Source organism: Lithobates pipiens, unplaced genomic scaffold (genome assembly GCF_037356315.1).
Source record: "Lithobates pipiens isolate NorthernLeopardFrog02 unplaced genomic scaffold, aLitPip1_a1.2 Scaffold_16, whole genome shotgun sequence".
Taxonomy (NCBI): Eukaryota; Metazoa; Chordata; class Amphibia; order Anura; family Ranidae; genus Lithobates; species Lithobates pipiens.
Window position 1 is genome coordinate 140,346,489 of NW_027507748.1, and position 27,712 is coordinate 140,374,200.

At 41.2% G+C, this 27,712-nt stretch overlaps 1 protein-coding gene across 1 annotated transcript in view; it reads left to right on the forward strand.

Annotated features, from left to right (window-relative positions):
• The window catches only part of CUX1 (cut like homeobox 1), a 443,218-nt gene that overhangs the window by 206,244 nt on the left and 209,262 nt on the right, over positions 1 to 27,712 (forward strand). Inside the window, 1 exon segment of the mRNA XM_077480526.1 lies at positions 10,244 to 10,322. Within this exon segment, the coding sequence (XP_077336652.1) occupies positions 10,244 to 10,322 (79 nt within the window).

Below are 27,712 nucleotides of genomic sequence, written 5' to 3' on the forward strand. Positions count from 1 at the left end.
CTCCTAGCGTAAATCCTCCTCCCAAAACACCCCTCCTAGCGTAAATCCTCCTCCCAAATCACCCCTCCTAGCGTAAACCCTCCTTCCAAATCCCCCTCCTAGTGTAGATCCTCCTCCCAAATCCCCCTCCTAGTGTAGATCCTCCTCCCAAATCCCCCTCCTAGTGTAGATCCTCCTCCCAAATCCCCCTCCTAGTGTAGATCCTCCTCCCAAATCCCCCTCCTAGTGTAGATCCTCCTCCCAAATCCCCCTCCTAGTGTAGATCCTCCTCCCAAATCCCCCTCCTAGTGTAGATCCTCCTCCCAAATCCCCCTCCTAGTGTAGATCCTCCTCCCAAATCCCCCTCCTAGTGTAGAGCCTCCTCCCAAATCCCCCTCCTAGTGTCGAGCCTCCTCCCAAATCCCCCTCCTAGTGTCGAGCCTCCTCCCAAATCCCCCTCCTAGTGTAAATTCTCCTTCCAAATCCCCCTCCTAGTGTAAATTCTCCTCCCAAATCCCCCCTCCTAGTGTAAATTCTTCTCCCAAATCCCCCCTCCTAGTGTAAATCCTCCTTCCAAATCCCCCTCCTAGTATAAATCCTCCTTCCAAATCCCCCCTCCTAGTGTAGATCCTCTTCCCCAAATCCCCCCTTCTAGTGTAGATCCTCCTCCCAAATCCCCCCTCCTAGCACAGATCCTCCCCCTGAAATCGCGACTCCTAGCATAAATCTTGCCCTGAGATCCTCCCTCCTAGTAATGTTCCCCAATCCTGCCTTCTAACACACAAATTCCTTCCTTCTCATCACAAATTCCCCTGCCCCCCCCCCCATTACCCTTCCCAGCACAAAAAGCCCCCCATCACCCCTCCTCCACAAGCCCACCCCCCGTTCCACTCTAAAGCCCCATACACACTATAAGATTTACCAAAACCGTGTACTATGAGATCAAACATTAGGAGTTTCAATGTGTATGCAATCAGGCAGGCCCGTGCACTACATGGTTTTGGTAAATCTGAAGGAAAAAATCTGCAGAAAATCTGATGGTGTGTATGGGGCTTTACAGGTGGGAACTACAGGAGTAGGGAGAAGGTGCAGGCTCTCTGTGCTTTTCCTCCTCTTATCATAACAGCGCTCCAGATTACACAGGATTGCTCACCCCCTATCTACTTCAAAGACTGCTCATCTGCTCTGAAAATGTGGGTAGAGGCAGATAATGAAGCCGTGTACCGGTAATCCGCTGTATGAAGGAGGGCCCCACTGACAGGATGGGGTAGAGCACAGGGAGCCCGCACCTCATTCTGACTCTCTCCTCTCTGCCACTGACACTTCTCTTGTCCCCCGCCCCTTGTCCTTGCCCTGAGTGCAGGGATTGGAGGAGATGGTTGAGTGGTGGGGCCATAGACCATGCAAATTTCTTTCCTGCAACCCATGGCTGCAGGAAAGAAATTTGCATTGATTCCCACATCAACACAGACCGATCTGATGGGAATCCTTCCTGCTGAAACATGGTATTCTCCCGCTGGGGGAACGGGAAAAAAAACAGAAAACAGTGATTATTGCTAGTGGCTATAGAAGCCGCTAACGATAATTGCAAGTAAATACGGCAGGCTGGTTGTACACAAGTTGATCGATCATCTTGGTACATTCAGCCTGCTCACACACGGTTCGAATCTCGGATGATTCCTTCTGCTGCCAGCAGGTATATGTGCCTGGAAGGTATTTTATGTGCGCTCCTAAATGCGCTATTGGAAGTCCAGGTACTTATTGGTATAGGGAACATTTGAAACGTAAACCTTTAAACATCATATTGGGGAACACAACATGAAGTGGAGAAAAGGGTCAGATCTGAACTTAACCTTAAATGAACGCAAGCTTTGTCCATGCAGTGATCTCCACCGTTTTTACACTCCAACTTTCCTTTGCTCTCCCAACCGCCATATTTGGCCTCCAGGTACTTACTGGTATGGGGAACATGTCATTTATAAACCTTTAACCATGTGACAAGGCTGGCGCTTGGTCATGGGTCACATAAGCACCCATTTCTTTTACACGGAGATAGGAGAGGAGTGGTAAGCTAGGAGTTGCTGTTTGGAGCCAGGTATCTGTTCTTTGGTCCCCACACACAAACGTCTAAATTGTCTTGGAGGGAGAGCTAATTTACCGAGTGTTATCAGTGTTATCCCCTGAAAGAGGCTGATCCTGAGGGATTTCTCCTTTGCATCCTCTTCTCCTCTCTCCGTGAGCACAAGCATGCGTTCTCATTGAAGGAGAACCTACATTAGGAAAACTGTGGGGACAAAATTGTTCTACTCTAGAGATAGCTTTAGTTGTTATAACAGCTGAGCAATGGATGGCCAAAAGGTTAGCAGTGTTTTGGAAGGCCTCTTGTGATTTTTGACTGTTCTCCTTTTGATATGGAAAGAAACTACATTCGATTTGCACAGAGTTCTAAATTGAGAAGTGAAAGTCGCTATAGTATGAGCCTGTCCATGAACATTCTAGAATGAAAGAGTGTCATGGGGGTTATTTACTAAAGGCAAATCCACTTTGCACTACAAGTGCAAACAGCACTTGAAATTGCACTGAAAGTGGTCTGGGAAGTGCAGTCGCTGTAGATCCGAGGGCGACATGCAAGGAAAATAAAAAACAGCATTTTAGCTTGCACATGATTGGATAATAAAATCAGCAGAGCTTCCACTCATTTCAGATCTACCCCTCAGATTTACAGCGACTGCACTTCCAAGTGCACTTTACACTTGTAGTTTGCACTTGTAGTGCAAAGTGGATTTGGGTTGGTTTTGTAACGAAACCCCCATAGTCCTCCTAAAGACATGCCAGACTATTCATTTATGTACAATTTTGCAGAACCTCTGTCAGCACCACAAGGAAAGTGTATTGAGCCATAAGTCCAAATCCGGAAAACAACATTTTTCAAGCTCTTGCGCTGCTTTATTCTTTCTTAAATGATCATCAAGTACAACATTTTCTCCTCATTGACACTGCTGCCCCTATTGATTGAAGGATCATGCAGATGGATCCCTGTCCACAGCTTTTTACACAAAAGCAGGATTGCATTACTAGAATCTGGAACCAGCAGTCAGTTGCGTTTGCATATTTTAAAAGAGAAGTATGAGGTTTTTTTTTTAAATTTATTTGAGAATCATACTTACCTAGGTGCATCTGTCCCCCCCGCCATCATCGGTCCACCACCGATGACTCGGTTCTCACAGATCCCAGAGAGGAGAGCTGCTGACTGCCGGCTTGTCTCCTCTCTGCTCCTCCATGCTCATTGGAGCACTGAGCTGTAGAGGGGCGGGGAGCAGCTGTCTCAGCGGCTCGCTGAGACTGCCATCAATCAAGACAGCTGGGGGATCCAGACTTGGGAAGTCGGGATGACACGTTGCCTCGACTGATAGCATTGACATCAGCGGAAAGCGGACTTCAGACGGCTCTCCGCTGAAAAGAGGTGACAGGAGTACAAAACGAATTGCACCCCTGTGACCCTTAGGAGAAGCCCAGCCTAAAAAGCTCAGGCTGGACTTCTCCTTTTAAGGTAGTTAGTATCCATGTGTCCAGGTGCCCATGGGACTATGCCAGTACCAGGGGGCGTCATGTTGTTTTTCTCACTCTGACACACAGGCTCAGATCCAAGTTTGCATATTGTGACCCATGCTGTATTAACTAATGATCCAATTTTGGTACATTTCTACTGCTGCTTGCCTGTCATTTGGCTGGTTTTGAACATGGCTTATTATCAGATCTAGTGCTTTTCAGTGGCATGAAATATTTTAAAGCCTTCCTCTTGTGTATGCTTGGGCTATTGACTGATTATTCTGTTACACATGCAAAAAATGTGTGTTTTTTTGTGTGGATATCCATTTTTTAATTGGGGTGGACAAATCTTGCTGACTAGAAATGTGAAAAATAATTTTTTCTTGTCTACAGTGCCTAAATCCTGGGCCAGCTCTTTGTCTCCTGGGTGATATATTTGGCAGGTCCCATTAATAATGGGTACAGCATTACACTATATGATATTAGGGTCAATGGGCTGTACAATATAAGGCCAACATGTAGTGGGGATAGGAAAAGAATGCCTTTTTTTATTATTCCTGTCACGTATCATCAGAAGAAACCTGCATATTTCATAAAATGATACTCAAATATTCAGCAGTGGGAAAGAAATATATGAAAAATTCAGCACTAAGCAATGTTAGGGGAAGAGTATGCCATGAAATTCAATTTATACTTGTCAATGAACCTGCATATCTCGTGCAATCATATGCAAGGATAGATCACTTTAGGAAACTCCGGCTGATACTTTACCGGACTGGCTTTTTGCTAGAATATTAGAAAAACATTTTATCTGCTATAGCTATATTTTTGATTCAGGGGAAATATACAAGTGTAATGCCCACAAAAAAACCCTGTAAGAAAGGAGACCCCAACTTTTACACCATCTTTCCACAGTTTTCTGAAAACTGGATACATGCACCTCAAACTAAGTTCCTCTTTCCGTTATATCTAATAGGGCTGACTCATTAAAATCAAAGAAAAAAAAAAAAAGCCTTAAATTGATTCTTGTTATCAATAACAGCCAATCAGAATTGGTGCCTCCATCAGAATAAAAGATGATTTGTTACTATTGGAAAGTTAAAATTGTGTGCTCCTTTTCTCTGGTTATAGTGAATCGGCCCCACTATGTCCCCATCATATTCGCTTCTGATGGAGCGCTTTCTACACACATTACCCAAGCATTTTCACTGCTGTCATTAGCAGGACATTGGGTCTATGTCTATTTTAACTACTTTGAAACAGAGATTTAATAGTTTTTGATCCCATCTAAATGATTTAAGGTCAGAGGAAGAACAGAGGCATCACTAGTCATTGCTTTTTTAACTTTTAGTGTCTTTTTTTTGCATTGGGAAAGAGTCCAATGGCCAACCAATTTACCTCTTTGCTTTTTTTACTTTATAGGAGAACTTTTTTTTAATTTTTTTATTACGGTACTCCTAAATTTGAACAGGCCCTGATAGCTTAGATTTTGACCTCACTACAAAACATATCTACCTGTACAAATTCTGCCTTCATGCGTTGGAGCCATGGGCAAGTTTCCCTTGGCTACAGCTGTGTTTATCACTCTATTTAAAAACCATCAGGTTGTTATTATGATCTATTTCTTAGCTTTCTTTAGTAAAGGAGTTTTCTTTAGTAAAGGAGCACCTCACTAAGGGGTTGATTTACTAAAGGCAAATATACTGCGCACTTTACAAAGTGCAGTTGCTCCAAAGCTTAAAGAGTAAGTAAACCCTGATGAATTTACTTCCTCTTTCATTCCCTGCAAAGGCAAAGCATAATGGACTACTATGCATCGCATAGTAGTCCATTATGTGTCACTTACCTGACACAGGAGCCAGCGATGTCACCGCTGTCCCCTGTAGTCCGGCAACTCCATCTTCTCGGTGGGGTCTCGCTGCTCCGTTGCTGTCATTCGGCGAAGCCGCGATGACGTCACTCCCGCGCATACACACGGGAGCCGACATGCGCGGCATCTTCGTCGTTGACGATGCCGCGCTCAGTGCCTGTCTTTCGGCAAATATCTCCTAAACCGTGTAGGTTTAGGAGATATTTCTTGGACCTACAGGTAAGCCTTAAACTAGGCTTTCCTGTAGGTCAAAGTGTGTTGTAAGGGTTTACAACCACTTTAATAAATGAGGTAAGGCTTCACTTTGCATAGAGTACCCAATCGCGTGCAAGGAAAAAAAGAAAAAACAGCATTTCTGCTTGCATGTGATTGGATGATGGAAGTCAGTAAAGCTTCTACTCATTTACTAAGCTTTAGAGCAACTGCACTTGCCAAAGCGCACAGTCTTTTTGCCTTTAGTAAAGAAAAGATCACTATACTTACCTATTTTGAAGCCACTCTGGTCTGATCCCCAGCGGCACCCTCTGTGTGTAGGAGAAAGCCGACAACAGCTGGGAAATTACTTCAAATGAGAAATGATGTATCAAAAAGTTTACCAAGGCTCCATCACAGGATGGCACTGTGGGAGTCTTGGTGATAGATCAGTCCGCGTCCTATAAGTCAATTTTAAATAGAAACAAAATGCAGAAAAAAAAAAGGGAAATTATGTCATCCATAGACTTACTATAGGGTTTCTGTTGTCGGTTGCCTCTCCTACACACTGCCGCTAACAGCTCAGCTTGGGACCAAACCAGAGCGGCTGCTAAATAGGCAAGTTTAGCAATTTATTTATTTTTTTTCTTTACAGGACTAGATAGATTAGGCTAAAGTTTTCGTCAGATTTTCGGACGACCGTTCATCCGTTTTTTGTGTTGCATGCTAGTCTCATGTCGAAAGTGAAGCAGTTACTCACCATATGAAAATTCGTATGACAGAATTCAACTTCAGAAGTGACGTCATGTGTTGAATAGTTTTGTATGTTTTCTTTCGTTTCTGAACATACAAAGTCTTGCTCTTACCATTTTTTTTTTTTTTGGACTGAAACCGCACGAATTAAACGAAAACTGGATGTTGAGATCACGTATGACAAAAATGTTATAGTCTGCGCATCCAGCTTTTGTCGGACGAAAAATCTGAATCGGCTGTCGAAAGCACCGTACTAACGACCTGAAAAAAATCGGCAGATCATTCAGACCAAATTTTACTTCCGATTTTCGTATCGTGGGGCCTTTAGAATGTGGGTGCGAGTAGGTTTAGAGTTCTTTTTGCCTTTTTCCACTTTAATGGGCAACACACTGATTATATCATTAGAATGAAGGGAAGAAATTAAACAATGTGCTTCTGCATAGATTGCCAACCACGGAAAATATTTTTTACTGACAGCTATATAAATATTTAGTGATGAACAACTATTTTTCCTGACGCTATTTATGTTATGGTAAAACAGACCACAAAGTAAAATTGGAGGTAGAGCTGCTTGATAGCCTCTCCCTCCTTGGTTATTAGTGACGTCTGTGATCTATAGACGTTTCCCTGCACTGTCTTAGGTGCCTTTTATTTTCTGTATAAATATTATTCTGGTCAGAATAACATCATTATGGTATTTACTTGGGCAGATGACATTTATACAGCTCAGCGGCCAGACATTGGCAATATTTATTCCATGAGGTCTTGGCTGATTTTCTTTGTGACACTTATTTTTACTGATCTCTGGTTCTACATGTAGATCGGCAGAATGTTACTTTTAGTACTTGCACTACCATATTGAATAAAAAATGATTTTGTTCTTAATAAAAGATGCAATGTGCATTCGGGTTTATCAAACCTGTATAAAGGTTTACCAATGCAAAAATATGATGGTGGCTTTCATTTTCATTTTCTTTGAATAAAGTATAAATCCCCCCATTACAATATTTTTTTCCCCTGTATAGTATAGTATAGTACTATATATAGTGCTCTCTGACTCATAAGAACTTTAGACTGACATTTATTGTGAATGACTGCTCTATTGCTTTATTTTACAAGTGGCAGCTTAAAAAATAATAGTGAGCAGCCACTGCTTAGCATGTGCTTCTAGATACACAAATACAGGGTGGAAAATGTCTTGGGATCTCCAAAACGCAGGATGCGTTCACATGCAAATACAAACAACTTTCCCTGATCGGGGAGTTTGATGAAGGACTATCTCGGTACAACTTAAACAGCATACACTCCAAATTTTATAAAAATACAGTTTTTTATTATTACAAAAAATCTTAAAAACATAGAATATCCAAGTACTTAATGGTAGACATCATAGGAGTATGCAATAACAATCCATATATATCACCAGCATTCATGTCCTCTATTGGTGAGGATCAGAATATAATTGATTCCCACAGATACCGTTATTCTCAACAAGTTTTGTGGCATTAAACCGCTTCATCAGGAGAATATCTGTAACCAATCATTGGAATAATAAATACCAGATATTACAGTATGACAATGTGTAAGATAGATTTCAACAACAACATTTATATATAAGGGGGAAAAAAGGGGGAGCAATGTTGCTTACCCGGGACCCAAGCCTAGTTGGAGCCAAGGTACCACTGAAAAACCCCCTGTGGCGGCCGAGGGGGCCATGCAAGAGATGGACACTTTAACCTTTTTTGATTCATTTAGATATACTTGTAAAATACATCAGGTTGATATAAATAATCTTAGCGATTTAGGTTAATATTTAAAAAAGCTCTGCTTCCATGTATAGTTTGTGATTTATTATACATGGGGACAGCCAGGTTTGCTCATTGCACATACAGGCTCTGCTTGCTGCTTTATAAATCTCTACAATAGTTGTGCTTTACTGCTCTTTCTCACAATGTAGGTCTGAGTCTGCTGACTCATTAAAAACGGTACAATCACTGTAACTGATATGTTATAGTAAAAGTTGTTGAGTAATTGCAGTAGCTAATCTAGCATGCCACTAGTGCCAAAGTTCCAAATCTCTACATTTGATAAGATAAACAAGTAAGAGGAAGCTTGTAAAAATATGAAAGTCACATTAAACTGGTTGTAAAGAATTTTCTTTTTTTTTTTTAAACTGTCTATTTACCTGCTCTGTGCAATAGAATTGCACAGAGCGGCAAGGAGCCGCCTCTTCTGGGGTCCTCTGCTGGCATTCTTGGATCCTCCTACCTCTCTGGGGGGAGGGGACGCTCCCGCTTCCCATGGGCACTTCTCTGCGCTCTCCCGTACAATCGGAAAGCCAGAGATCTGATCCGGTGATGGCGCCAGGTTAACACAGAGCTGGCCAAGGACTGAATGGTCCCCAGCCATCTCTATGACCCTGGAAGGCCGGAAGCAACGTCACTTTTGGCTTTGGCAGATGTAAACACTGCCATTTCTTTTTTTACTAGAAAGCAGAGATTGGTGTTTTTTGTTTTTGTTTGCTTTGTTTTTTTATCTTGTGCTTCTCAGGGTAGAGGAGATATCTGGGGTCTTATAGTCCCCATATCTCTTCATAAAGAGGACCTGTCATGCCTTATTTTTATCACAATGGTTGTTAACGTTACTTGGGATAGGATCAAAAGTGATAAAAATGAAAAATTAAAGCGACAGTGTAAGTGTAGTCGCACCTACATATGTGTTTGTACCACATGTGAGGTATCGCTGTAAACGTCAGAGCGAGAGCAATAATTCTAGCAATAGACCTAATCTGTAACGCTAAACTAGTAGCCTGTAAATATTTTTAAATCATCGCCTATAGAGATTTTTAAGTACCGTTGTTTGGTGCCATTCAACGAGCATGCGCAATTTTAAAGCGTGACCTGTTGGGTATCTATTTACTCGGCGTAACATCATCTTTTATATATTGTGTGTTTTTTTTTTTTGCATTAAAATCATTAGATTAAATATTTTCACAAGCAATTGTGTTTGAAAAATCGCTGCGCAAATACCATCTGACATAAAGTGCAACAGTTGCCATTTTATTTGTTAGGGTCTCTGCTAAAAAGACACAGTATATAATGTTCTAGCAAAAAATGCTGATTTTTACATGTAATAGAGAAATGTCGGAATTAGCCTGTGTGGGAACTGGTTAATATCCAAATAACTTACTAGTTGAAGTCGCTGTTTATTCTTGCCCCCTCCTGTCTTTAGTGTCTCTGTGTTTATCAGTATGATGGGCTGCCTTTAACCAAGAGACACGAGGGAGGTGGAAGGCTGCATGACTTAGTACCAACATCAACTTGGAAGTTATTATTATTATTATTATACAGGATTTATATAGCGCTAACAGTTTATGTAGCGATTTACAACTTGAGGGTAGACAGTACAAATACAATACACTTTAATACAGTAGGAATCAGAGGACCCTGCTCCACAGAGCTTACAATCTAAGAGTTGGTAAATTAGTATTTAAATATTCAAGTGCACCAAATTTAGGGGTTCCCATGGGGCTGTACAAGCAACAGAGGATATGTAGAAGCACTGCTGGATGCTTTATTTTACAAGTAGTACAAGTAACCTCAAAATTACAAAATTCAGAGCAAACATCCTTATACGTTATTTTGTTAAATGGCTCTGGCTGCCTATAAAAGTTTTTTTTTATGTACTAAATACTTTTTTTGTCTGCTATTTTGTGCTTTTAGCTGATGCATATAAGATTGTAAAAATTGCAGCTGGGCAAAAAGTGATATACAAATGTCGTAGTTGAGTCACTACATCCTATTGATCTAACCTATTTTCCTGCAAATATTGACAGTGTTTCATAACTGGTTGTACTCAATGTAAAACAAGTTATTTTTTTGTTTGTTTTTTGTCCATTAGATCGATGCATTAAGTAAAAGAAGCAAAGAAGCTGAAGCTGCCTTCTTGAATGTCTATAAGCGATTAATTGATGTCCCAGGTAAATATTACTGCATTTTCCGATGTATAAACTGGTATAATGGCAATAAAAAAAACATTGCTGACCATAGAAATGTGTATTTAAATGTCCACAAATGTGTGTGCACGCTTAACCAAAAGCACACATAAATGTGGGGGGGGGGGGGTGGGGCAAGCAGCATGGCACTTAAATTCCAGGATCCATGTTTCTTTGGTGAGTTTTTATCATGGCACATCCTACTATGGCTTCACATTTCTATACTATTTTTCACTGTTTTTGAGGATATTCTTGTTTTCCTTCTCATTTTTTTTGTCATTGATGTTTACATTTTTATTAGAAATGAACACTCTGTACCTAAGGCTTGGTTCACACTGGTGCAATGCGGGAAATCCTGCAAATCCACTGTGGGCTCCTGCATGACACTTGACTTGCAGGCAGTTTGCACTGCCTTATGCGAACTGCTGGGAGTGTCAACACAAAGTTAATAAAACCCCCAGATCGGTTCGCATATCGCAGTGCGAACTGTTAATTCAGACAGGAATCGGATCGCATTAATTTGAACGTCCATGAGATCCGATTCCGTTGCGGGCCAAAAAAAGGGTCCTGCGTGACTTTGGTCCGAATGCGATGCAAATTCAGCCATACAATCTGTCAAGACGTCGCATGGGATTTGCCTGCGGTGTGACTCACATGCGATGTCGCACAGCAGTGTGAACCTAGCCTAAAGTAGTCAAATTTGAGGAAACATCACTATATGTTGAGTTCTCAGATCATGCCTAAACATTATTTTTAAAATATTTCTTATCTTTTTATGTTGGCTGACTGCAAGCGTTTCCGAACAATGTCAGAACCAGTCTTTCCCAATAGAAAGGACATAGTCTCCTGCCATTAACATATAATTCAAGCCAGTTTCTAAATCTTTAACCCTTTGTTAGAACAGAGAGTGTTGAAATCTAGTCTACAACCAATAATGAGATCTGTCAGCACAGGACAGACAGGGCTAATTATAGCAAACACAGTTCCCCAGTACCCTCATAAACAAAGAAAACGAAATAGGATTTTTCAGTGCTGTATTTATAAGAACGTTGGTCAGCCATGTACATACCAAATATAAAATGGGATTTTAAAGGTGCCCATAAATTGAAAATATTGAGGAGATCTCTTTGTGTTTGCCTCTAGTAGTAACACCCTTCCTGATGAAGACAATGATGGTAAAACATGTCAAAGCCACTACTTGAAGCTGTTAGTAGGAGACATGTATATTGAACTAGCTTTTGCATCTGTGACTATTTGGACATAGTTGTCTTCTGTTTTTATGGGTTTTTATTAACCACTTGCTTACTGGGCACTTAAACCCCCCTCAGTCCCAGACCAATTTTCAGCTTTCAGCGCTGATGCACTTTGAATGACAATTGCGCGGGCATACAACACTGTACCCAAATGAAATTTTTATCATTTTTTTCCCACAAATAGAGCTTTCTTTTGGTGGTATTTAGTTACAGCTCGGAGTTTTATTTTTTGCTAAACAAACAAAAAAAGATGCAAAAAAAAAATCATGTTTTAATAGTTTGTTATAAAATTTTGCAAACGGGTCATTTTTCTCCTTCATTGAAGTGCGCTGATAAGGCGGCACTGATGGGCTGCATTGGTGGGCACTGATGGGCTGCATTGGTGGGCACTGATGGGCTGCATTGGTGGGCACTGATAGGCTGCATTGGTGGGCACTGATAGGCTGCATTGGTGGGCACTGATAGGCTGCACTGGTGGGCACTGATAGGCTGCACTGGTGGGCACTGATAGGCATAGTTAAGGCGGCACTAATAGGCACAGATAAGGCGGCACCGATGGGCACAGATAAGGCGGCACTGATGGGCAAAGATGGGCACAGATAAGATGGCACGGATGGGTGGCACGGATAAGTGGCACGGATGGGTGGCACGGATGGGCACTAATAGGTACCACAGATAGATGGGACTGATGGGCACTGATAGGTGGCACTGATAGGTGGCTCTGATAGGTGGCACTGCTGGGCACTGATGGGTGGCACTGATGGGCGGCACTGCTGGGCACTGATGGGCGGCACTGGGGTGCAGCACCTTTGAGGCAGATTGGGTGGCACTGTGGGTGGCACTGTGGGGTGGCACTGTGGGGTGGCACTGTGGGGTGGCACTATGGGCACAGACGGGGGGCACTTACTTTTACTTTTAGTTATTCTTCAGGATGGCACTGCGGGAGGCAGGTGGGCACTGGCAGGTGGCATGTGGTGCCTTGCATTGCTGGCCGTGATCGGGACTGATGTCCCGATCACGGCCGCCGGTGATCGGCTTTTTTTTTTCTCCTCGCGCTGTCAGCGCGAGGAGGAATAATAGCCGATTACCGGCTCCGTTCTATCACATGATCAGCTGTCATTGGCTGACAGCTGATCACGTGATAAGGGGTCGGGATCGACCCCTTGCACGGATCGGTGATCAGGCGAGTCTCATAGACTCGCCGATCACAGAGCGCGCCGCGCGCGCCCCTCAGGGGGCGCGCAGGCCGCTCGTAACCGGGACGACGTCAATAGACGTAGTCCCGGAAATCTAGGTCCGCGCTAATGCCGTCATTCGGCAATAGCGCGGTACCCAAGTGGTTAAACATTGTTCTAGTAAAAAATATTTTTTTTTTTATAACAAGTATGTATTAATATACAGTATGGGCACCTTTTAAAATCCTGCTTTCTTTATACTTGGTATATACGTAACATTTTGGGATGTGGTGCTGTTGGATTTCCCACTACCCAGTCTCTGGAGAAGATAGCGATGTGAATCAGAACACATAAATTGGGTGTTATCCCAGTTAGGCTGCAAAAGTGCTTTTGTTTTCTTTCTCCTCTTTTTGATCTCCCTCACAAACACAAATGTTCCAATATGTTCAATTTCCAGGCAACCTTTCAGCATGTTTTGGGGTTATGAAGGAAATGCTGCAAGTCCACAAGGTTACCCACCAAGCCACCATGCCGATCATGTTGCAGTAGTCTTTACCTTTTATGTTTCAAAGCTTTTTTCAGTTTAAATTCTTGGAACTTAAGGAAATAAAAAAAAGCTTGTAAATATGCACTTTGGCCATGCAGGGCAAAGCAGCAGGTTTATTTAATGCTATCCCCTTTCTTTTGCTCTCCTGTCTCTAGGTTACTAGGAAAGCAGAGAGAAAGCTCTTTGTAAGCTCTGGGTCACTGTAATTAGAATTTACACAGGACTGGGCCCACTTCCCATCCCCCTGATGCCTACACAGCCAATCACCAAACAAAAGTGCTTTCATGTGGGAGGAAAAGTTACATGCTCCACCATAGTAGGAAGCACTTTTTCCTCAAACCTGGCTGCTGAAAGGATTGGCGAAATAGCAAAGGAAAGCTGAATATGTGTTAAAGGGATTGTAAAGGTATTTATTTTATTTTTTTTAAATAACAAACATGTTATACTTACCCCCACTGTGCAGCTCGTGTTGCACAGAGTGGCCCCGAACCTGGTCTTCTGGGGTCCCTCGGCAGCTGTCTCTGCTTCCTCCCGCAGGTACTTCTCACGTTAATGCGAGCTCCCTCGCATGGCGAGAAGCACCTGCGAGCGCGCTCCCGTGATACAGCCGGCGGTCATAGCCGCTCGCTGTATCACACGGCCCCGCCCCCCCGGAGCGCCGCGTCATTGGGTGTGATTGACAGCAGCGCGAGCCAATGGCTGCGCTGCTTTCAAGCCATTCACTCCAGCCAATCAGCGGCCAGGCTGTTCGGCGAAGAGGACGTCGGGGGTGAGCGCGGGACTTTTGAGGGGTCAGGTAAGTAAAACGGGGGGGGGGGGGGGGGCTGGGGGTGCCGGAACTGTCAGATGTTTTTTCACCTTAATGCATAGAATGCATTAAGGTGAAAAACATTTACCTTTACAACCCCTTTAAGCCTGGTACAAATGGGCCGATTATTGGCTGGTTCAAAAGAAACTGGCCAACATTCGGCCCATGTGTATATCAGCCTGTCCGACAGAAGCTGGCTGAACGGGCGTGCTGGAAAAACCAGCAACCGATCGGCATCTGATCAGTGCTGGGAGCCATATGCTGTTAGCGAAGACCGATGTGTTTTGGTGGGGGGGGGGGGGGGGGGGCAGTCCCCGTATCAGAACACAATAGCTCAGTGGGGATATCGCTGTACTAACATTGGACTCCTTCCAAGCTTTTCAGTTTTTTTTTTTTTTTCGTTCAACCCACTGGGTTGAATGAAAAAAACGGATAGTATACACTAGGCTTTACTGTGGGACTTGGAATAGCTTTGTGTTTTATAGTATGTCTGAAAGTTTGATTGCTCTTAATAGTGTAAATAGATGGTATATGGAAAATTATAAATAAATATATATGTGTGTGTATATATATATATATATATATGTATATATATGTGTGTGTATATATATATATATATGTATATATATATATATATATATATATATATATATATAAAATTTATTTCTTTTTCATAATGAGGAGCTCAAATAATAATAAAAAAAATAACGTTGTATACCTCTTTTGCTCAATATAAAGCTTTCTTAAGCAAAACCAAGCATTATGCACTGTGGTAAACAGTTAGTATGTTGATTTAATACAGGATGTGGCGAGTTGCACAATATCTTCCCATTGAATGATTAGGCAAGTAATAAACAGTATGTAACTTAAAACATGGTCAGTTCAATTAAAAAGATAAAAAAAAAAAAAAAAAGAAAACTAAGATATAAGAGCCAAACAAACAAAAGCCTTTTATTTTTACTTTGGTTTGAATAGGAAAAGTAGGAAATACAGGTATGCATCGCTGTCTGTGTTCCCCTTGGGAAGTGTCTTCTCAAATCCAGGATGGTGATTAGCAGGACAGGAAATAAGATGATATATTCAAAAAGTAACAACCTGTCAGTGGTTCTAAATTTGTACTGATGTGTTCCAAACATTAACAAAAGTTTTAAGGGAGTTGGGTTTTAAAGAGCCATTCATGAGTGATAAAATAACCCTACTGTAATGTATGTACATGTTGTTGAAAAATACGTTTTAATGAACAATATTGCAGAGATTGAACAACTTGGCCACATAGCGTGGGCCGACGGCCTAAACAACTAGCCCAGGAATGATAAAATGTGAGGAAAGTGCAGAGAGTAAGCCAGAAGAGAAAAAAAGAGAAGATATGGGTACAAATATTTCACCTAGCAGAAGACCTCTTTCACACTGGGACGCTTTGCAGGCACTACAGCACTAAAAATAGCGCCTGAAAAAGCGCCCTGAAAGAGCCGCTGCTGTGTCTCCAGCACTGTGCTGGCAGGACGGTAAAAAAAGTCCTGCTAGCAGCATCTTTGGAGCAGTATATACACCGCTTCTGCCCATTGAATGGGGCAGCGTGGCTATATAGGGTTAAAACCAGCGCTTTGCAGTGGTTTTAACCCTTTCTCGGCCGCTAGTGGGGGTAAAAGCACCCCACTAGTAGCCGAATAGCGCTGCAAAATTGGCGGTAAAGCGCCGCTAAAAATAGCTTTGTTTTCTCTCCAGCGCACCCACCGCCCCAGTGTGAAAGGGGCCGAAGAGACATCAGCACAAGGGACACATCTTACCGATTATAAGTTATGTTCCTTAAGTTAAGTTAGCTTAATATTAGTGCAAAGGGTTTTAAAAAAATAATCAACACAAAGAACATTACACATCCTCTGGCTCTAATCACGTGCTTCAAACTCCCTAATAGTTTGGACCAGCTTGGTCCAGATTAACTATTTTAAAGTGACAGCTGGAGTTCTGTTTAAATGCCTATATTGCTTTGCTTCAGATTTAATGGTGTACATTTTAAAGGGTGTTTCTGATAATGGAGAGTTTCCAAATTCTTTCCAAATGAAGATCGTCTGTGTACTGCATATGTTTAAAGTACCTGAACCTTTTTATCAGTGTTCCATTCTTTCAGCATATACTGTAAGTAGCCATTCATTACAACAATAACACCTACCGTGCTGCCATTGCTGGTGTTAATATGAAGACAGACTTCATATATTTTCAAAGAATTTCCTATGCAGCAGCAATGCAGCAGTCTGGTTATTGTAGTGACTGACCTGTAATATTTGGGCTCCTACCAATAGATGGAGTCAGGGGAAAAAAGGAAACAAAGCAAACCTAAAACAAAGCAAACATAGCAACTTAATTGGCTATAGGGCCTGTACTGTGGAAGTTGTGTCCAAAAAGGCAAGTGGAGGGTAAGGGCCGGTTCACACAGCGAGCCGCGGCGAGGCGTCTCCGACTTACCTCGCCGCGACTTGCGGGGAGCTCAGCGGCGACTTGCAGAGGACTTCTGCATAGAAGTCAATGCAAGTCGCCCCCGAAGTCGCCCCGAAGTAGTACAGGAACCTTTTTTCTGAGTCGGAGCGACTCGAGTCGCTCCTCTCAGAACGGTTCCATAGTACTGAATGGGGGCGACTTGCGGGAGCGAGGCGAGGCGAGCCGTGTCGCCTCGCCTCGCGTCGCAGTGTGAACCGGCCCTAAAGGACTAGTCACTAAATTTGGCTTCCTGCACTTGTGTCTCACTGTGGGGGGGCAGTCATTTTGGTAGAGGCAATGCTTTGCTTGCTTAAGTCACAGCTGCCCCTTGATAACTGTTGATCTGATGACCAGTGGTGGGAATATCCAGGAAGCAGCAGAGTAGGTGAAAGAAGCTCAGATTCACATAATTACCCAGAACCAGGGGTTTACTTGCACTGCATGCTCTCAGCTCTACCTTCCCCTCCAGCAAGCCATCAGAAGCTTAGTGGGCATTATAGTTCACAAATCTCATTATTATTATACAGGATTTATATAGTGCCAACAGTTTGCGCAGTGCTTTACAATGTTAGGACAGACATTACAGTTAAAAAACAATACAGGAGGAATCAGACGGCCCTGCTCATTAGAGGTTACCAGGCTAACATCAAAGGCAGCTGTGCTTTAGATGATCTCACACTGCAGATATATAGTTTCTTTGCTACATGACAGGGGTGACTAGGTAGATTCAAATGTCAGCAAGGGCACTGTAACTATAAGGCCAAATTTAAGGCAAAAGATAGATTTTTCAGGTGCTGCTAAGGCTAAATCAACCTTCTATATATTCCCTATAAAATCTTAAATCCTCAGTTTTTGAACATAGGTCCACTTTAACAATTTATAAATTGCAAAGTGGTACTTTGTTCACGTTTTTTTTGTTTAAAAACAAAACTGCATACGCTTGATTTCCCCTCTCATAGTATGAGAACACCTGCTTTATATTTCTTAAATTTATTGGTATTATCCTTCAACAAAAATTATTAAAGGGATTACTGAATATCATTTTTACTCCAGTAACAAACAGATTAAACAAGCAATGTGATATAATGCCAAGGAGGAGATTAAAATGTGTTGTGGATTTACAGTTTGTATGGCTGACGTCAGCCTGAGGCAGACTGGGTACTGGGTTGTTGGTACTGGGTTGTTGCCCATATTTGTCACAGAGTCTCATGATGGTGACAAAATTGTTGTTTGAGGATTATGACGTAATCTCTGAAGGAACTAGTCATTCATATAACAGTTGTAATTTAGTAATATAAACACAATTCAGATGCTTTTATCAAGGTTCATCTTTCCCTTAGGCAAGTTTTGGATTTAGCTAGGAACCTTAGTGCTGTCTGAGGTCTACAATTAAAGGTAGGAACTTTCTCCTCCAACGTTAGGCTTCCGTTTTAATTATAGTTATTTAACAGGTGTGGCAGTTTCAGCTCATGCTTGTAGACCAGCTTAATTTGGTTTATCTTCAGTTAAAATATAAACATTGCCTATACTAGAGTTTTATTTAAATAAAGGTGTCTGGAGTAAAGACAACTACACCCTAAATACATTAGAGGTAGATTTGATCAGCTAAATGCATCAACAACACTTTAATGCAAGGGCCTACTTCATTAATCCAAATGGGCTCTTTTTACAAACTCTAAATTTTGCAGACCTTTAAGGTCAAGTCTATGATAATATAACTGTTGGGCCTCATGCACACCAGGCATTTTAAACTCTTCTTTTAGAGGCATCTTGCGTTGTCATTTTTTTTTCCTGCCTCTTAACACCCCTTATGCCGCGGACACGCGACTGGACTTTCCAGCAGAAAATGTCCGACGGTCTTCCCGATGGACTTCCGACCGAACGGACTTGACAAAACACGAATGGACCAAAGTCCGTTAGTTTTGAACATGATGCCGTACGACGGGACTAGAAAAGGAAGTTCAATAGCCAGTAGCCAATAGCTGCCCTTGCATCGTATTTGATCCGTCGGACCAGCATACAGATGAATGGTTTTCCTTATAGAAATTGATTCCGTCGGACAGGTTTGAAACCTGTTCTATTTCTAGGTCCATTGGAATTTTTGAAGAAAAAAGTCAGATGAAACCTACACACACAATCGTAATATCCGACGGAATGATTCCATCAGACCTTCCCTGCCGGAAAGTTTGGTCGTGTGTACGCGGCTTTAGTGTTGGTCTATGTGTTCATGCATAGGCTTTTCCAGGTGTAGAGTGGAGGAACACTAGGTTTTATTGAATTGAACCTTGTTGAGAAAGTCTGCTATAAACCATTGTCGAAGGGAATTTATTCAGACATATATATATAAATCATGCACAGAGAGAGATAGATATATCTATATCTCATCAAAGTGTACTTTTGTGGATATTTTTGGTATTTAATTTGAAACTACTGACATTTTTTAACCACTTCCATCTTCCAAGATTTCTTGGCTGAAGTTTTGTACAAATTGATGCGTTATGACTTTCTTTTTCTCTAAGTCATTTAAAAGTCCTCTAAGGAGATTTCCTCCGTTTTTTTTTTCTTCCCTGCAGTCCACTGTCACTGCCACAGGCAGTACGGGAAAATCTACCTCAATGAGCACACCAACATTGATAAAAAAAAGTATGATTTTGTAGGAAAAGATTATAGTTGTCATTGAACAGATGTCCCCATGTAGGTTTCCACTCACCTCCGGTTTTGGTTGCATTTTCAGTCCTGGTGGGAATGGAAAACAGGACTCATAGGACACAAGTGGGGGCACAGATGGCAAATAAAAACGAACAGGTTCTATACTTCTGTAGTTTATCTAAAACTTAAAAAAAAAAGTGTTGGCTTTAGAAACACTTCAACTTCCTGTGCACATGTGGAATTTGTTTGGCTTTTTTTGCTGGCAGTTGTTGGTTATATGTGGACATTCCCTTCCAAACTAGCCAGTAATTGTTCTTAAAGGTGACATACATGACATTGCTACTAGCATTCATAAAAGTTCCTCTTTGAGTAGACCTGTTGTGTTAACTTTCCTGTCCTCAAGAGATATAAATAGCTCTGTGTATGTGACATGAATTCTTTCAGTGGCCTTCTAACTCATATCCTTGCTTTCTTCATGTGACTTCTGCTGAGAAGACCACTTGTCAAACTCCTTTTTCAGTGTGTCTACTCAGTTTGCCACAAGTGTTCTGTTGGGCTTATTTCTGAATGCAGAGCATGTCACTGACCTCTTTGTGTGCTTTTGTTTGTATTGTAAAATTAGATCAGGTTTCCGTGTTTTGGAACTGCAGAGGTCTCAATTGGGCAGATCGGTTTTCTGCGGTGTTTGAGTTAGCAGAATGGAAAATGCAGCTTGTGTGTGAAATATAATCAATTTGTCCGGCTCTGAATCCCTGCTTCACCGTTCTGTCCCTCTCTGCCCACTAAATAACTGGGTGGTCTTGACACAGTCGAAAACTAGGCAGCTTTTCATCAGTTGCTCATCAGCATGCTAATTGCTGTATGACTAATTAGGCCCTGAATTCCAGTTGATTTTCTATAATGAGACAGCTGGTTTAATTATGTAATCGTATGATTATATTAGCCTAGAGTGCCCTAACGAAAAGTAACGTATGCAGGAATGCAGTGTCGTAGCATAAGGAAAACACACAAGGGGGCATTCATTTTCATCCTAAAACACAGGAGGGCAGGAAGAACTTACTGTGTTCTTTGTATGCTTCTCTGAGTAAGTTGAATTCATTGTGGACCTAAAGATTAAGGGCACCCCTTACTTAATTGATAATATAGGCAATGTTAAAGCAGAACTCCGGGCAGAAACATTTTCTATGTTGCTGTTGATGCTCTCCTACCTTGGGCAGACATGTACTTTGTTTCCTCAGGTTGCAGTTTAAGAGAAAATAAAGTGCATTATTTAAATCACGGGCTCCCTACCCTGTGATTTCTGTTTTGTAGGACGGACTAGTGGCTGCTGTTCCCTCTGTCCTCACAACCACCGGTCTTGTAACTTCCCCATTGTAGTTCTGTGCCAGTGTAAAGGATGGATCTTGGGAGTGTCAGACTCCCAGTCTGTGCATCCCATTCATAAGCATCACAACACAGCTCTACCCTCAGCTCAAACCCAGCTCTGCTCTTCTCTTAACTCCACCTCCACCCCTAGCTTAGAACTTATATCCACAATCAGCTCAGCCCCCACCCCTAGTACAGCCTCAGCTCCGCTTGCACACCTTCCCATGACTTCCTACTTTTTCCATTGCACCATGGGAAGTGTAGTTTTTTAAACCCCTATGAATGTGATGTCTGGCAATGCAGAAAGTGCTCCTCTCAGAAAGTGGAAGCAGGGATTTTTTTCTCTAGCAAGATGATATCACAGGGTCCTGAAAATTAAGGATTACAAAAAAAGTAAGCTATATTGATTTAAACTTTGGTTTTTTTTATAGCTGCTGGGGAGAAGATTTGAACATTATAAACCTGCAGAATCTTGGAGTTTAGCTTTAATATAAGTTTGCATGGATGCCTTGCATACAGTCATATTTTTTCTGCAATTCTTGCCTTTGTTATAACATGGATACGGCTTCTTCTCTGTACATGTAAATTTACCAACCAGGTGGAAATCAGTGTTCCATACTGAAGCCAGGGAAAGTGGGGCCTTTACAGGAGAGTCACATACAATACATGTGTGTCTATTTGCATATTTAAGGAAGTGCCTACAATATAAAATAATATATATTATAAATAATCACCCTGAGTGTTTTTAATAAAAGTTGAAGAAAGATCAATAAAATGTAGGAATGTTTGTCCTGGCACTCATAGAATTATTCATTCATTTTCATAGGTCATGTGACCAGTGCCAAGGCATTGGTGACACAGTCGCTACCAAACAAGCAATAGACTGATGTGTAGAAAGAGCTGGCCAATTACAGGCCAAATCTTTCTACAAAAAGAAAAACAAACTTTAAAGGGAAACTCCCATTTTGGTGAAATAAAACATCATTACAATTCAGCTATATACAGTATATTGAAACAGTTTCATGTCCGTGTTCTGTAGATATTGATATAGACCTTTGGGCTGCATGTGTACAGATTTTTGACTGTCTTTTCATTTAGTCGGTGCCAGTATTGCAGCGACAAATAATTGAGACCTCCAGTTAAACCTATACACCTTGACAAATTCTGAAACTTCACTGCAGACCTTGACCTGTTATTCTGTAGATCTTAAGGCAGGTCATTCCACTGAATGTATACAGATCTTTTAGTCTTTTTTTTTTTTTAAAAAGAGCAATAGCCATTATCTTATTGTAATGAGAAATTTTGCAGTGGTAGACAAAATAATATTTATTGCATCCAGAAATAGGAACATTTTCACAGCTCCAAAGTGATTTGTTGGTCATAGTGACTCATCAGAATATTAAACTCATTTTGCTAGAGAATAAAATATATTATATGATTGTTCATCGGAAGTAACTCACTTTTTTATGATATATGTTTCCCCTGTTTCAAATGTTACACACCCACCACTGTCCCCCTGTACTGCATATGCCGTATGTGATATACTGTATATGCATTCAACAGGGATGTCCCAAATGGACAATGATATACCATAGAGAAAGAAGTCAGAAGGTCGCAGCACTCAAAAGTTTCTTCATTTTTAGAAAGTAGCAAAAGTTTACAGAAGTGTTTCCATAAATTGCAACAGCTTAAGGCCAGCACCTCCTTCGTCAGTCAAGAAACCCATTTAGTAATCAATCAAATTTATGTAAAAAGGAATCCGAAACATGCTCAATCAACAGAGACCTATTGGACCTATTATACAAATGCTGGAAATCTGTATACAGAAATACAAAGCAACAAGTTAGCAGTCTGACTCCTCGTGGATACATGGTAGGTTACATATAGTGTTTAACCTCCCTGGCGGTACGATTATTTCGGATTTTAGGTGCTAAAAGCGGTACCATTATTTTGCATGAAAATTTGGCGTTTTATATTGTAGTCCTGCAATTCTTAGGAATAACTCACTTAAATCTGTCCAAACCAGAGTCTAGCAGACATCCCGGGTATAATAAAATTTTGAAAAATGAAATCATAAATTATAATATAATAAATAATTATAATTGTACCAAATAATAATATAACAATAATAAAAATTATTCAATAATGTAATCACATCAAAAACACTGAAATTTGTTCAGTTGCAGAATTGTCACTGTCATTACTTTTCAGTATTTGATGACGGATCTCCCCACAAATCGCTATCACTCAATTCTGTGAGTGATTCTAATTTATTATCGCTGTTTTCTAGCTGGTCTAAAACCATTTTTGATGTAAAAGGACAGTTTTGGTTGCTATGGACAATCTCCAGTTTCCAGGCATAAAGAACAGTTTTTATAATATAAAACTGCATGCAGGACACTGGGCAGACCACTAGGGACAACGGGGATGTGAAATATTTACATACAGCAATGTAATCTGTAAGATTACATTATACTGTATGTTTACTGTTTGTTTCACTTTTTGAATTTGGCGCCGATCTCCGTCCCCGTGCGTTGCAACGCTCGCAGGGCACGGAGATCGGCGATGTGATGCATCGAGCGAGACACGGCTCGCTCGTACAGCGGGGAGACAACGCTGGATCCGAGGGAGAAGGTAAGTAAACCTCCTCCTGGATCCAGCGATGCAGTCCCGAGTCTGGCTCGGGGATACGGCTTTTGGTATGAAAATTCCACCCCGAGCCAGACTCGGGAATACCGTCAGGGGGGTTAAAACCCCTCTTCGATGACCTAAACAAAAATGAAAACCTATTAAAAAACAACATATGTACCTGTTAAAAATAAAATCGATAAATAAAGATATTTACTCCAAATGTTCACTAAAAAAATCATTCATGAAAATAGGTGTAGATGTGGATCATCGTTCAAGCGCTCAAACCCCAAGAGGGTAGAGTAAGTAGATCAGGGGTCTCAAATTGGTGGCCCTCCAGCTGTTGAGAAACTACAAGTCCCATCATGCCTCTGCCTGCGGGAGTCATGCTTGTAACTGTCAGCCAGGCAATGCCTCATGGGACTTTTATTTTAGCACCAGTTGGAGGGCCGCCAGTTTGAGACCCCTGATCAAGACGGCTTAGCCACTGCACATTTTTCCACTTTTTTTTTATATATAGATCAAAACCAGATCATGGTCCCCTTCCACCCTGTTTTTAGGAATATGATCAATCTCTCTAAATTGTAATTACAATACTCATTGAGCATGTTTTTTTTAAATGTCTAAACACTGGTAATGTGTATGTTTGTTTATCCCTGATCAAATCATTATTTCTACCTATCCTGTCATTGACTTTTTATGTTGTTTGCCCCTCATATAACAACCCTCATGGGTACTTCATGATATAAATAATAACAAAATAATGACAATGATATCGGTGTATTTTAATAATATACTTCTTTGTGGGTGATTTGTGTTATTGATAATGGGAGAAGGGGATTGGTGATGGAGGCAGCTCCAAAATATAAAGGGTTAACATGTTCGTTATCAATTGAAAAGGATAACCTCTAGAGTTGCATTTCTGTTCCATCGCATCAAGAAGAACTTCTCTACTTTCAGGATCACTTACAATGTGCTTGACTGGAGCAAGCTGACTAGTAGAGATATAGTTTAAATATTGAGGGGATGAAAGCTGCTAAAATGTTTCAGCTGATTACTGCCTGTCAGCTTTGTCTAATGCCACGTACACACACCGGACCGCATTACGCCGGACAATTCGATCGTGTGTGGGCTCCAGCGGACTTTTTCATCGTAAAGTCCGGCGGACTTAGAAAGTAGTTTTGCATCAAAATTTGTCCGGACTAAGAATGACGCATGCTCAGAAGCAAGTACGAGAAGGAAGCTATTGGCTACTGGCTATTGAACTTCCTTTTTCTAGTCCCGTCATACGTGCTGTATGTCATCGTGTTAGAAATCGCCGGACTTTCGGAGTGTCCGTGCATGGCCAAGACCGTTAGTTACAAATTTCGGCGGATTGTTTTCCGGATTGTTTGCCGGAATAAGTCTGCCGGACAATTTGATCGTGTGTATGCGGCATTAGAATCACTGGCCAAAAGATACCATGAATCAGAATGTTTTTGGCAAGGAATGGTGTCGATTCTGCTCTGTTGGAAGCATTGAACTCCAATCCCTTAATCCTATAGTTTAAATCATTTAGAAAAAGCTCCAAGGACTTACTGTGTGTGTGTGTGTGTGTGTGTGTGTGTGTGTGTGTGTATGTGTATATATATACACACATACAACTACTGAGAACAGTCATGCTTTTTACAGCTGGCTTCACATGGCTTGGCTTTGTTTGGAAATAGAGTCATAGGTTTCAACAGGATCGATTTATTATATTATACCGTGACATTGCTCTATTTATAGCTGATGTCACCCCATGCGTAAGTTTAATGTTCAGCATGTTTTGGCCTGTCCTCCTTCAGTATATTAAGGGTCAAATAGTTTACCATCCATGTCACTTACAAGTGATGGGCTGCAGATCTAAAGAGACAAGAGATATTATTGATTGCATCCTTCCCATTCTTCATCTACCTTCTTGTCAGTGTCTGCCAGGAAAGTGAGCCAGAAAACCCACTCTTTGCACCAGTCAATTAGAAATGACAGCACAGATGGACTTTATACAATGAACACTGAGACTTATTAGAAAAAAATACTTTTACCCTTGACAGTGATATGATACAGGTTTGCTTTTGTCTTTGGGATTCATCCAGTACAGGGAACAAGGCTCTCCTCGCATAGACCCTAGTGTGATTGCAGATGTTTCAAGAGATTCGTCCGTACCTTATTAATATGTTTGGTGCAATGTGACTTAATTGAAATCTTGTTGACCAGTAAGTGATTTGACAGCTTCCATTTAGAAGACTTCATCTAATGGAATCCATATTATTGTGCTAAGGTATATTTCTGTCCCATTTGGGAGACCTCCTCTCATTTCCTATCCCATAGAGACAACAGTGTCACTTGTCCCCAGTAGAAGAATTCCTATGTATTCCTGTTCTTGTATCTGAACATTTTGAAGTGTCCCTTATCTTCAATCCTTGAGACAGTGGTCACTAGGATGCATAGAGAAAGTTACATACCTGACCTGGTTGTTAACACCTCCCTGCTCTATCCAAAGCTAAAAAAAAAAAATGTTTTGGCTTTAGATAACTTTAAAGGTAACTTTTTCTGAGATAAATATATAGGCTGCGTTCTGTAACTTTTTTTGCAACTCGTTACCTGGCTGTTAAAACTTCATTAGCTCAAAAAAAGCATTGAGATCAGCAGTTCCGACTTTATCTGTTCAACATACTTTTTTTTAAAGTCAGTGGGTCAGGTAGATGTCAAGCAACAAGCAGTTTTAAACAGAGCTTCAGAAATCTTTAAGGTGAGAAAAAATTCAGATATTGAGAATAGATGAATGAAAATGTTCATGCTGTTAGATCGAAACTTCTATTTCTTAGGTGGGGGGATTTATCACATTTAAAGTGGTTGTAAAGGTTTTCCCCTAAATAATAAACATGGTATACTTACCTGCCCTGTGCAGTGGTATTGCACAAAACGCTCTGAACCTCCTCTTCTGGAGTCCTCTGCCATTGCTCTCTGCTTTTCTTCTGCTGTTGTTGAGGTGCAAGAACCACAGGGCTCTCATATGGAGCAGAGAGCCAGTACTAGTGCCGCTCATCCTTCTGGGGAACTGGCAAGCACCAGGGGCCTAGTACATCCTGGTCATGCATGCAGCACTGCAGTAACACTTGGTGACGTATCGAGTCCCATAAGTGCAGTTCAAGCTGGAGTGGTGGACACAGAAGGTTTTTTTTTTTACCTTAATGCAGAGACTGCGTTAAGGTGAAAGACCTTGAGGCTTTAGAACCACTTTAAACTGGCCATACACATGACTCTAACATTCCTTCATTCACGCTATCCAGTGCCATTGGACCAATCTTCCAACTGCATTTGATTGGATGCTGCAATTTTACCACCTGTCTCATTAATTTTTATTTTTTTCATTTAAATGACGATGGGAGGGAGGATGTTAATGTGAATTTCGGCTGGTTTGTCAGGAATGCGCTGAAATTTTGAACAGTGTATAGCGTTTTTTTGTTTGTTTTTTTTTTTTTTTTTTTACTCCTGCAAGTTGAACAGCAAAAATGCATATATGTAAGTGGAGGGCTGCATTAAAGTCAACCTGTTTCTTTACTTCAACAACTGGTGTGTTTTTTTTTTAATGTATTTTATGTGTGATTAAAAATTAAAAAATAACCCCTTTTTGCATATTTCTTTTTTATTTTTTGTTTGTGCTTATAAATTTAAATTACAGATTCTTTGCCATGTATATTTCACAGTTCTTCTAGCCTCTTTTTCCTTTTCAAAGACTGGTGTATATTTGGGGGGACTATTTGCCAAGCGTCTTTGCTGCTCTGCTTTCTAATTTTAAAGCCTGCTGTCATTACTTAATAATCAGAGAAGTGACTGGGCTTTTCCTGAACTCTTAACTAGCGTTCAGAAGACTCGACTGTCTGTCTCCATCCTTTTTAATATGAATTACTGCTTATTTTAGAGAGCTGGGATGAGTCCAACTTGTATGCGGATCACAATACGTCTTTGTTTAACCTATTGGGTGCAGAACTATGGCAGACTGCATGCTCTTCCTTAATTGAAGAGTGAAATCAAATGAAATCCGGTACCATTCTATCGGCCAACAGGCTCCTCTCGGTTAGCTGAGAAAAAGCATGTGTCCGTGTCTAATGTGTTAACACATATACACTATGTTCTTACAGGCTGAGGGTGGTCTGCAAAATGAATGACTGCAATGTTTTTGAAGTTAAATGAACTAGCTAATGTACACTGTTGTTGATCTGTTCAGTTTGATGTTTAGCATTCCAGTGTAAGAGACTAAACCTTTCCTGCCTTTTTGCCATTAAATCTGGCGCCCTCATTGGACATGTATTCAATAATTTCTCTTAAGTCCTGTGTGCTTCGGCTCTCTCCATGTCATGTGTTGGCCAAAGTATTGTTCAGGCAGCTGGCCTGTTTATCTCTGTATTGGAAATCGATGGTCTAGTGGTCAGTGCAGTTGCGGGTAATCCAAT